Source organism: Candoia aspera, chromosome 9, assembly GCF_035149785.1.
Source record: "Candoia aspera isolate rCanAsp1 chromosome 9, rCanAsp1.hap2, whole genome shotgun sequence".
In the NCBI taxonomy this organism is placed as follows: domain Eukaryota; kingdom Metazoa; phylum Chordata; class Lepidosauria; order Squamata; family Boidae; genus Candoia; species Candoia aspera.
The window spans coordinates 119682-132519 of NC_086161.1; the positions used below are offsets into that span (position 1 = coordinate 119682).

At 50.8% G+C, this 12838-nt stretch overlaps 1 protein-coding gene across 1 annotated transcript in view; it reads right to left on the reverse strand.

Moving 5' to 3' along the window:
* Positions 1-12838, reverse strand: part of DSCAML1 (DS cell adhesion molecule like 1) — a 136005-nt gene that overhangs the window by 46984 nt on the left and 76183 nt on the right. The window contains exons 7-11 of the mRNA XM_063311025.1: positions 12062-12358; positions 10657-10929; positions 6059-6337; positions 2183-2302; positions 1726-1902 (exon numbers count right to left, since the gene is read on the reverse strand). Of these exons, the coding sequence (XP_063167095.1) occupies positions 1726-1902; positions 2183-2302; positions 6059-6337; positions 10657-10929; positions 12062-12358 (1146 nt within the window). The remainder of the gene's footprint in view (positions 1-1725; positions 1903-2182; positions 2303-6058; positions 6338-10656; positions 10930-12061; positions 12359-12838) is intronic.

The window sequence follows — 12838 nt, forward strand, 5'->3', positions numbered from 1 at the left end:
CCAGAAACTATTTTTCTGTGCAAAATGGGTGCTGGGATCACAGTCTTACTAAGTTCATACAAGATGAGAAGACAGTGAGTAGGAAGGTCCTGGAGATCATCCAGTAGACTTGAATAATGAGAAAGTTAGGAGAGGAAAAAGAAGAATGTGTCCTCTGCACAGGACACATGATGAAGCTGTTAAATTCACTCCTGTGAGCAAGACAGGCTGCAGATTCCTGCCAGAATGCTGTTTGGTACTCAAGAAGGGAACCTAGCACAGAAAGCCAAGACGAAGTCAGACCTTCGGCATGCCTGCCCACCCTGGGGCAATCCCAGCAAGTAAGCCCTTCATCACAAAAGAATGGGCCACAGCTGTGCCTTGGGAGGGCAGCCCACCTACCGAGTCCATCTCTCCCAAAGAGGCAATCCCTGCAAAAGGCCGTCATCCCACCACAAGTGAGCCCCATTCTCCTTTCAGGCTCTTCATTTCAGTGCCTTGCGAACAAGATGCAGACAAGAGGCTGCTCTCATTTGGTGGCCTGAGATAAGGCGGCTACAAAGGGAACAGTCAATGTTTGGTGTATTCCCCCCTCCTGAGTCCCACTAGAGCAGAGCAGCAAACAAAATGGGAACAGGGCAGTGGAAGGGAAGAGAACAGAAGCCAAAGTGGGGTGGGGGGGTCTTAAATGCAATCTCTGTGATGTTAATTTGATTGCACCCTTTTCAGCTTCTTGTCTACACTGATTAGCTGCATTTCACCTGAAGCATGAGATTAATTTAAATTGCACAGAAGCAATCAGTAGTGCTTACACAGTGAGAGCACCTCTCCAAGTCTTCATGCACCTGCTGACTACCAGGAGCATGTGAGCAATGGGTGTAAAATGGGCAGAGGCACAGTTATAGCTTTGGGGCATCGTGGCAGACAACCCCCATCTGGCTGTCAGTCCCAAGAGCATGGCCTGAGTAGATCACAAAAAATGAAGAGAGGGATTTCATAACCTACAATCACCTTAGTGGGACAGTCTTCCAAGAGCACATAAAAAGCCAACGATACAATCAGAATAATGACTGACAAGCAGAGGAAATAATTAGGACCAGCCTAAACTCCAAAGCAAGGGATGAAAGAAGGGAGATTCAACCACACAAGGGTGCTTCCTCTGGTAGCAGGCCAGGGGACATCACCCCAGTTGGCTCACACTTCTTTTCATTCACCTGGTCCCAAACAGTTCTGGGCTTCTGAGTCTAATGTGTGGAATTAGGGACAGCTGTCCTGCATCCTCCCAAGGCCAGCTGAGTGCCTGCTTTTATTAAGGCCTAAGCGGTTTTCAACAGTGTCCCAGGAGAACATTCCCTTCCTTGCACACCGACTTCCAGGACTGCAAGAGAAGTGCCAGAAGTGACCCAGGACCTTGCCAAGGCAACTGAGGTGCCAGCAGATGACCAATCTGATCTGCCAAGTATACAGTGGCTGTGGTCAGAGAGTAGCTGGGCAACAAACCCAACTGATGGAGCAGCCAAAATCCTGATCGGAGGGGTAATGTAACCTGGCAAAAGGTGCATAGGAAGGAGACCCAAGCCAACAGCCTGTATGTTCAGGGAGAGAGGGGGCTAATGGATACACAAAGCCTCCAGCACTGGCCCCCATCCCATGAACAAAAGCAGCCTCTTGGTTGCCCACAAAAGCCGTAGCTCAGGGAAACTGTGCCCTCCCTGAGAGAAGGGTGGGCACGGCCGTCTCACTCACTCTTCACGGTGAGAAACATGGACTTGCTGATGTCTGTTCCAACACCGTTGCTGGCCTGGCACAGGTAATAGCCAATGTCCTCTTCTAAAACATGCCGGATGAGCAGCGAGCTGTTTGGCAGGATCTGGATGCGGCCTGTCAGGGGGACGGGGTGGTACTGCTGAGGGTTCCCACTGCCTGGAAGGAAACAGCAGAGAGAAAAGGACCTTCAAAGGGCTGTCCGCCAGTTGGGAAAAGAGTGAGCCCCCCGTCCTGGCCAAGTCGTCCACCAGATCACCTCTGCCTCTCTTCTCAGAGCTGGCCTGTCTTCTTCCGGCTGTGGACCAGCCAAAGCAGGCTTCGCAACAGTGAGGGTGAAGGTAAGCAGCAAGGCCCCTGCTCCACCAGATTTGAGAGCGTGGGCAAGCAAGGTGCAGAAGCCCCTCCTCTGCAACTGCAAAGGAAAGATCTCACATACCTTTAGCGTGTTTCCACATGACTTTGGGAGGGGGATACCCATCCACCGAGCAGTTCAAGACCCCAGCTTTGCCATAGATCCCATCCTGATTGTTGGGCTGGACCACAAAGCGAGGCGGGACTGTGGAACAAGAAAGCAGATAAGGAGCCCCACAAAAGCCTCCCTTCACCCATGGGTCCTTTCCTGGCAATTCTTCCCTTCACTCCAATATTCGCACCCCATCTTCTTCCCTTTTCCTGGCTTAACATCTCAAAATGCCAGGCCTAAAGAAAAGTTGGAGATTCTTCTCATGAGCCCCCAACTCCCACCTCCCAGTTGCAGCCTCCCTCCACCTTTAATTTTTGGGAAACAAGCGCTAGGACAGATTACTCCACAGGCAGACCTATCTGCTCTTTTCAGTTGGAGCACAGACACATGCGCATATATGGGGAAAAGGCATTCTGTTTTCTTTCTGCTGACACATGGAGTGGGGAGCCGCCCATTGGGCTCAGGGATATACCTTGCACTGGAGGTGGGGAAGCATGCCACCAGATCAGCTTTGTAGGGAAGTGGCAGGGCAGAACCAGAGCCCATGTGGCAAGATGAACTTTCCTAGCCCAGAATATGATCTGAGGTCAGCAATACCACACAGAGCACTACTGCTATGGTGGTCCATGAAATTTAATTCACCAAAATTTGGCGTTTTTTCCCCTCTATCAAAAGCATAACACATAGAGGAAAAAATGTAGAAATCCTATTTAGCATAAGTGTTCAGGAAGGGCTATCTCTGGAGGAGGGGCTCTATTACAACATTGTCCTTTTTGTTCTACTGTTTGCTGAGCCAGACAGATGCTGATGTGGTAATTCTGCAACAGTAGCTCTTGGAAAACTCCAGATAGACCCTCCAATGTCCATCCACAGGCCTGGAGCTGCTACCGTTCAGCTCAGCCAGAGAATTTGGCTCATCAGATGGTACTGGACCTAAATCACAGCCCTGCAGCTCCTCTGACTGTACCCCTGCAATGGTCCCTTTGCAGTTCACCCCCTGCATTTGCCCTATTCATGTTTTGCCCATCCCTCTCTTTCTGCTGGGAAGACAGCACCCCACATCTGAGGAGGGCTTCTGCAGCCCCTTACACCACATCCAACTCTTCAGTGTGCAAGGGGCCACCCAAACCCTGCCTCGGCAGCATGGCATTAGCCATGAGGACTGCAGGGGTCTTGGGCAGTGAGCTACTGGGGGGCAGACCCCAGCTGCTTTTCCCCTTAAGAAAAGTTTCAGGCACCAGCCTTGCTGAAGCAGAGCCTGATGGACCTGGCTGGCTTTTTGAGGGAGCTTGGGGTTTTCCCCAAGGGTTTGGTGGGCAGCCTGCCCGAGGCATCAGTCACAGCCTTGGAGGGCAGGTGATGGAGGCCTTAGGCTGGATTTCCCCAATGAAGTGTCTCCCCCTACGCCAATCTTGAGATGCACATCGATTCTGAGGAGCTTCGGGAGATGAAGCACAGGAAGAGACACCTGGTGCATCATTGGAGGAAGGGAAGAGTGAATCTGATTGAGCACACGTTAACAACCCATACTGGGAATTAAGCTGTGGCGAGAAGGGCAGTGAAACTATTTCTTCACTCTTGTTGGGGAGGGCTGTGCTGAAGCACCATCTGCAGGGCCACAGTGAGGAATATTTTTCTTCTCTGGCAGATAAAATCACTCAGATTCACAGGTCCAGTTGAGGTATCCAAGGCAGGGTCTTGTGTGGCTATCTGGAGTGAGCTTGATTCTGTGACTCCCAAGGAAGGGGACAATGTTCTCCAGTCTATTAGCTTGGAGACCTGCCTGCTAGATTCAGGTCCACCCTGGACAGTTACAGCCACCCAGGAGATTATTTGTCCATGTGGTGGGTAAGCTTCTTTGAGTGAGAGTGGTTCCCTTGGCCTTGAAGGAAGCTGTTCTGTGCCCTCTCCTCAAAAGGTCATCACTGGACCCTTTATAGGGAAGGTGATGGAAAGGGCAATCAGGCTTCAGCTCCAGAGGTCAGCGGGGGAAGTGAATTATCTTGACCCATTTCAGTTGGGTTTCAGGCCACGGTTTAGTATGGAAATTGCATTGGTTGCACTTGCTGATGACCTGTGGTAGAGCCAGGAGGGTGGTGGTGTGTCCATCACTGGGGTCCTTGATCTCTCAGAGACTTTTGATACTGTTGACCATGGTATCCTTTTGGTCTGGCTTCAAGGGGTCGGGATGAGAGGCATCATTTTACGGTGGTTCTCCTCCTTTTATTGTGGTTGGTTTGAATCAGTGTTGGTAAATGGGGAGAGATCATGCCCATGGCCCCTCACTTGTGGGGTGCCACAGGGTTCAGTGCTCCCTCCCCTTCTGTTTAACATCTACATGAAACTTCTGGGGGAGATCATCCATCAGTTTGGGGTTAGGTATCATCAATGTGCCACTGATACTCAGTTGTACATCTCAACCCCTAGCCCAGTGCCTGGAGACTGTGCAGGGCTGGATGGGAAGGAACAGACTCAGGCTCAATCCTACCAAGACTGAGTGGCTATGTCTCTTGGAGTCCTTGGTTACAGAGATATTCCATCTTTAACTCTCAGTGAGCTGGCACCTCCCAATTCAAGACTTGTGCACAATCTGGAGGTCCTCTTGGACTCTCAGTTCCTGCTCAGAGCAGGTAGCAGCTGTGGCCAAGAGGTCCTTTGCATAAGTACAGCTGGTGTACCACTTATACCCTTTCCCAGATTGGGAGGCTCTTCAGGGACTCACTCATCCCTTGGTCACCTCACAACTGGATTACTATAATGTTGCTACATGGGGCTGCCCTTGAAGACCATCTAAAAGCTACAGCTGGTCCAGGGGTGCAAGCATGATGGGAGCTGTACAGTATGCTCATGTGACCCCACTGCTCCATGAGCTGCATTGGTTGCTTCTGGGTGCAAGTCAGGTTGCTAATTATCCTATTTAAAGCCTCCATGGCACAGAGCCTGACTGAGGGACTGTTTATCCCTCTCTGTTTCTGCCCATCTGGTGCAAGCAAGCAGGGTGGGTACCCTCCAGATACCATCTATCAAGCAATGTCATCTTGCAGGACCCAGGAGGTGCACCTACTTGGTTGCAGCACCTGCCCTCTGGAATGATATCCCCCCCGAGATTTGTGGAGCTCCCATCCTTAGGCTGTTCCAGAAAATACTAAAAACCAGATTACAGTATTCTCCCAGGCCTTGGGATAAGAGTGGCTATGGAGTCCCTTTTAGTTTAGCCTAGTTTTGTTCTTCTGGCAGTGTTTTTATTTATTTATTAATTTATTTTCCTCTTATATGTAAGCCACCCAGAGTTGTTGAGGAGTCAGGCAAACTCGAAATTGGATTAAATAAATGATTAAATAAATCCTGCTTCCCAAAGCAGCTGACTGGAAGCATTCAGGACAGCAACCCCACCACCCAGCCATCTTCTAAAGCCCCATGTAGTCTTTCCAAGTCTCCAGTCCACCCATCACTGTAACTGCCCTTCTGGGCACTTCTGCTCCTTGACCCACTGAGTTGCACTAAGTCATATTCCCCACCTGGGCCCTGTAGAGCTGGGGCACCCAGAATCCCAACTCTTTACTGAGTTCACCAAGCAACTTCTTCCATGGCTTCCTGGCAGTGTATGGCAGCTGGTGCAAACCTTGGGCCAGCTGCCTCTTCTATCTGGATCACCGCCTGGGAATAACAGCAGAAGTGACCCAGCCCCTTCGTGGGCAGTTTGTTTGTTTATCAAATTTCACCACTGCCCATCTCCCCCCGAGAGGGACTCTGGGAGGTTTACAATAACCACGGCCACCTTAGGAACCAGTAGAGGCTCTTCTCCAGTGGTTCCCACTGAAGCCACCAATGCCTCAGCAGACAGCTTACCTCGCACAATCAGCTGCCGCTCTCGGCTGATGGTGGCAGCGGCATTGCTGGCAATGCAGGTGTAGTTGCCATTGTGCTTCAGGGAGACGCTGGAGATCTGCAAGGAGCTCATGAACTCCTTGCTCTCAATGGTGATGCCAGAGCCTGAAACAATCACTTGCCCATCCTTCCTCCAAGTGATGCGGATCGGCATGTCGCCAGAAGAGACCACACATGGAATGTACAGGAGCTGCCCAATGGAAGCCGGAGGGAATTCAAAGGGCTGGATAAGAGGAGGAACTGTCGAAGAGAGGAATGTGTTGGACACCACTAACTCCCAGAGGGCAGGAAAGCAGTCAGAGGAGGTAGGTTGCCCAGCTCAGCCCCTCCAACAAGTGAGCACATGGCTTGAGGGAGGACCTGCTCAGACTATGGGGGGAGATTCTTCACAGTGGCTGGAAGCTTGGAAGTAGCTCTGGGGGACCAATTCAACTCTCAGCCTCGAACTGTCCTTCTTCAGCCTCAGCTCTCCCTTCATACTAAGACTTGCCTACTTGGCAAGACAGCGGCAAGCCTTTATGGGAAGACTTGGCAAACTCAGGCTTGGTGAGCAGCAGATTTTCAGAACAGCAAGAACACAACCTAGATATGGAGGGACAGCAGAGAATTCTCTGCTGTGGACAAATCACTGCTTGCTAGGGTATACAGGACTTACAGGAACACTTAACCACTGCAGAGATGGGTGACCACCAGATGGGAGGATTCTCACATTGAGAATGTGGCTAGCAACCCTTATGTATTATACCACAAGCACAGAAAAAAGAAAGCTAGAATCCAACGGCTTTGAGTTGTCACATTTGAAAGCAAGGATACTTGCTAGAATTCTTGTGTTCAACCATTTTCCTAATACCAGGTAGTCCACAGTTTAAGAACGAGTTCCGTTCCCAAGCTCTGTCCTTAAGTCAAATTTGTATGTAAGCCAGAACAGTATTATTGTATAATACTGAAGATCTGACAACTTCTTAGATCCTGATGGTTTTCTGGCATTTTCAGGAAATATCCTGCCAACCCAACCTCTGATTCTGTTTGGTCATCTCTGGGACAGAGATATCCCATAAACGATTGATACAATTGTTCCTGAGTGCCCTTTCCCTGCTGAGGGAGCCATGCAGGCCCCTTGCTCTTCCCAAGGAGCCCAGGATGATGAAAAGGTGGACACATGGCTAGTGTGACCCTGGAGAAAGATTCAGGATGAATTGGATGAAGGCTCAAATCCATTTCAAGGCCTATGGCAGCCCCACAAGATGCGTTTGACTATCATTGCTGGAAATCATTTCCTATCATTTTGAGATGAGAAATGTCCAATTGAGATGTCAATTGGAGTGCAAGACCTAAGACAGACACATCACAGTCAAAACACACACACAAGTCTAACTAGTCCCCAAAAACTGCCCCCAAGTGTGATACAACCTCATACAGTTTGCCACAGAGCCCACAAAAAAATGTGAAGCTTTTGCCCACCAACATGGCTTTGTGAGCGTGTGGGCAAAATGGGTTTGTTCACTCATTCATTCATTCATTCATTCATTCATTCATTCATTCAAAAGACTTTGAATGAAGCTACCCATCTTAAGTGTGATAATCCCGGGCAGCCAGGTTCTGAATGGTGAAGAGGAGAGCCAGACTGAATCCCTCCAAGATAGAGTGGTTTTGGCTCTGAACAGGGTTCTGTCCCCCCACTCAGAGGCCACAACTGGGGGGCCCTTCTGGACTCAGCTCCTCCGTGAGGAGCAGGAGCAGCTGTGGTCAGGAGGACATTTGCACAGTTATATCTTGTGTGCCAGTTGTTTCTCTTCCTGATTCAGGAAGCTTTACTCAGTCACTCTAGTTGCCTGCTGTTGGATGATTGTATTGTGCTCTGTATGGGGCTGCCCTTGAAAGCATTCAGAAGCTAGAGCTGGTACAAAATGGGTAGCCTGGGCAGAGGTGGGTGTTTCCCATTATATTTGACTGCTTCAGGAGGTGCCTTGGCTGTCAGTTGGCTTCTGAGTGTGATTCAAGGTGCTGATTGTTACTTTTAAGGCGTTACATGGCTCGGGACTGGATTCTTTGTGGGAGCATCTACTCTCGTATCTGCCCATCCAATCAGATCAAACAGGGTTAACTTCATCTAGGTCCCATGAGAATGGGTCTGAGAATGTCATCTGATGAGACCTAGGAAATGGAAAGTTTTGATCACTGCCCTTGGGCTTTGAATCTCCCTCTACTTATGGACAATAATGCCAAAATGATGAAATGTGTTGTGACGCCACAACACTAGCTCCATCCTTTTGTATCTGCATCGCAACTTCACACACAAGTTCAAAGAAGTGGAGTTTGCACCATGACATACACCTCATCATTTGCTGCCTCCTTCCTCATGGGCACCTCTGTCAAAAGCCAAGATGATACATCTGAGCAACTCCTGTCCCTCAGTGGTTTACAAGAAAGATACACAAGAAAAAATAAAGAAAAGTATACAGGTAAAAGGAGCACAAATTAACAAAAATGTAGAATTAAATTAAGCCAAATGATAACTGGACTAAGACTTGAGTGCACTCTGGAAGAGAGTCGAGGTAGGGGCCAATCAGCAACCGCCGGGACCAGCCACCTCCACAGAAAAGCAGTGCTGCTGAGCCTGGCCACTCACCGCCCTGAAGTGGGGCACCACTAGCATTTCATTTCCTTGGGCTTCAGACAGGCACAAAGAACAATTGGCAGCTGCTTGTTCCAAAACCGGGGCCTTTGCCTGCTCTGCCCTTTGGGAAGGGAAGAGCCAGCAGGGCTGCTTCCTCCTATTGGGACCCTCATCTTTGGCAGCCAATTCACCCAAAGATTACCATGGAGCGCAGGGCTTCCTGCAGCATCCAAGCACATTGCCATTTGCTACGAGATCTGCAGAAAATCCATTTCTAGCAGATTCAAAGGACCGTCAATGAACACAGAGAGATGCCTGTCTTTAGCAACGGCGGGGGGGGGGGGGGGCAGGGTGAGATAACTGGAAGGTTAACCTAGTTCACCTGAATGGCATGCAAACTCGCTGGGAGCCAGCAGGGACCCTTCTGCAGGAAAAAGGCCCAGGCAGGAGGAAACGGTTAAAAACGAACCATGAATGGCTTTCCTGGGACCTTCAAACCAGTCTACAGGATGCAAGGACCTGGAGGGGGGGAGTGCTCCCCCACACTACACTCAACCCCACAGAAGCCAGAGCAGCTACCACCCCTTCTCCAGAGCTGCAGCAACTGTCTCCAAGTTGCAAGCACTCACACAGCTGCAGGAAGGACTCACCCAGAGAGAAGTAGAATCCCACCCATCTGGCCCCTCGCAGGAGCTCCTTGCCCACAAACTGCAGCCCGATGAGGGCCAGGCCAGCCTTGAGCTCGTCAGGCAAGCTGCCGGGATGGAAAGGCAAGACACGCCTCTGTTTCAATTCATTAGGGCTGATGGCTCCCCAAACAGAGCTGAATAATTGATGAATTGGAGAACGCTTACAACGCTCTGTGTGCTTCATGGAGTGAGAGGATGATCCTTTACAGAGCTGCAAACAGAGAAAACCATCCCCAAAGGTGCTTTGAGCAAAGGTCAGCTGTTTTAAAGTGGCATGTTTACATGGCATACTCCGCTCCAGCGCTTGTTGCCAGAAACAGATCATCTGGGCCAGGAGGTGAAGGAGGGAGGGAAACTTAGGCTGCAACAGCTGTGCAATCAGCTCAGGAACTGGGTTTCAAGCAAGTGCAAGCAGTGTTTCTGAATGAAGCAGCAAAGAGTGATATGAAAAAAAAAGGCAAGGCAAGATATGAGCCCCACAAGAAACAGGGCTGAGTTCATCTGCTTTGCCCACATGGCACTGCCTAAGATGCCTTTCAGGGCAACTCAATGAAGATTCTACCCAATGAAGGGGTGTTATCGAGCCATTTCAGCCTGGTTCATGTCAGCCAATTTTTTTTTCCAAAAGAGAAGAGTAGCAACGCACAGCTGGGAACTGGCTGAGTTGAGACACAGGCTCCCCACACAGGGCGGGGCTTCTCACTGCTCAGCCTCTGGCACATATACATGGGAAAGGGGGGGGGGGTTGGCACAGCACCACCAAAAATGCCAGATGAGGTCAGTCACCCAGGACTGAGGAGATGGGGTGAGACACGTGGACACACCCACCTCCACTTCTGTGAGAACCAGCTTTGAGCACGTGGGCCCTGCCAACCCCACCCATGCCGCTTGGCTGGCCCTGGCCCTGCCTGCTCCAGAACCAGCTGCTGCCTGATTGAGAAAATTCCCCTCTTCCAAGGAATGAAAGCAAAGCACCCCTGGCTCTGCCCCCTTTCCTGGCTGGCTAGCCCAGCAAACACACCAGGATGCCCTGTTTGGGAACTCCAGTCACCTGCCTGACACACTTTCCCAGGCAGCAGCTGCCAGAAGCAGTGCAACCCCGAACAGCGTTCTGGCAGCCATGTACCCAATCCCACTCCACCTGCTGGCTGGCCATGGAGCCTGCCAGAGGAGCAGCCTGGCCAAACAGCAACCCTGCACCAGGAGGAGAGGTGCTGTCGGTTCCAGGGAGGGGTCCAGCTGTGGCCACCCACCTTTCACAGCAACATGGACGCTCTGGCTGATAGAGAGCTGAGGCTGAATGAGGACGCTGCAGAGGTACTCCCCTTCGTCCATCCCCTTCTGGACATCCGTCAGCTTGAGAGTACCATTCTCAAAGACCACCTGCCGGTGGTTGTCAGGCAGCAGCAGTGAGTCCTTGTACCACTTGATGGAGTAATAGGGGTAGCCGATCACTCTGCAGCTGATGAAGGTGTCCCGGCCTGCCACAGCTGTGATGTTCTTCATGGCACGGATGCTAGGGGGGCCTGGAGCAGGGGAGGAGAAGAGGGCAGGCTAGGGCAACTCAAAGGGAAGGGCAGTTTTGTGGGGAAAAGGTCTGCTTCCAAGGAGGAGGAACTTGGGAGAGGAAGAGGGACCACCCCCCCAGCAAGATTTCTGTCAGGCTGACCCCCTCCAAGTGACATCAAACACTCCAAGCACCTTTCAGTTTCCGGGCCAGAAAGTCCCATTGGCTTGGCTCACTAAGGAACAGAACAGCCTGCCTCCCCAGCCCTTTTGTCCAGACAGGCCAGCTGCTGCCACAGCAAGCAACTACTCCCTCTTCCTGGTAAGCCACTTTGGGAAAGGTGGGGTGGGGCAGAACCTACAGGCCTGAAGCCAGAGGCTGAGCACTTGCTGGCTGTTCCGCTGAGGAGGAGTTGAAAGGCCAACCTCTCCCACCCACGGGCTTCCTGGCTACTCCGCCAAGAAGCATGGAGAAGGCATGGCAGATGCCCGAAAGAAGTGCACAGGGCACAGGCTGTGCCACAGGAACCTAGATAAGAGCCCTCCCCGGCACACAGTGATCAGCAACATTTCCTCCTAGGCTGTTCTGAACAAGACATCTGCCCTCTTCTCTGGTCCCAGACCGGTCTCCAGCCTGCAATAGTTTCAGGAAGAAGAGAGTCTTCAGGAATTGTGGACACACCCCTTACAAAGAACCATTTCTGACAAAATTATTTTGCTCCCACACCGATATTTTTATAGCTTTCTCTCAACTGGTATACACGCGTCTGTTTCAGGATAGTCAAAGCAGGTACAACTATGTTTAACCTTCAATAAAAAGAGAGGGAATACAGTTCAGTTTAACATCATCAGTTTTGCCAAGGACCCAGTGCCCAGGATGGCACTTTGCCATGCCATCAAAAGGAAGTTCAGTTCCATCGCACTGCCTCTTTTGCCCTCTCAGCCTCCCACCCTGGTCTCAAGGTGGCGCATTCCACCTATGCTTGGCTTAGACCTACGTTCTCTCCCAGCACCACCTGCTCTGCCAAAGGGCATCCTATGGCCAAGTAACACACAAAGGAAGGGAACGGGACAGAACAAACAGCACAACCAACCAGACACAAAAACCAATGCAAGAAGAGCCTAGGCTGATATTGAAAAGTAGACAGGCACCTCTTACGTTTATTCGCGCTTGGTATTCAACGCTGCCCACTGAGTTCCGCGCAGTACATCGGTAGACACCGCCATCCTTGATGTGCGGGCTGGTCACATTCATATGGCTCACAGTGGTACCGTCAGATGTGGTGTACTGATTAGTGCGGTGGCTGCCATCTCTCTGGATGGGCTCATCGTCCAGGGACCAGGCGATGGTGGGCGGAGGGGCCCCTTTGGCCGCACACATCAAAGAGAACTGCTCGCCAGGGTTCACCACCTTCTCACTGAAGGAGGAGACGATCCTGGGGGTCCCATCTAGGAGAGAGACCAGATCAGGGAGCATGCAGAGGTGTGGATCAATGCAATTGCACTTTCCATCCAAACACACCTCTTTAACGATAGGACTGTTGAAAAACTTTGAAACACCAAATTTCAAGCCCTAAATCTCAAAGCATTCCTGAAGGCCTGGAAATAGTAGGGCAAAACTTTGTAGGGCCCTCAACATTTTACAGAATAATTCTCTTCCTGTCCTGGGAATTCATACTCTCTCTGCCCAGCCTGTCTTGGCCCAGAACCTTTTAGGGATACCATCCATTGTGAAAATATACTGGCCTTGCTGGCCAAATGGCCATCCTGCAACAGCTTCCAGTTTACTCCTCCTCTTCCTCTCCTGTAGTGAGTTTCCTGGAAACTCAAAAGTGGGACCTCAGGACAGTGTACTTCCCTTCTCTCTTGTTGCTTTGCAATGGTCCCCTCCCTGGATATTGCAAAACATTACCCCAACTTTCTCTTTCA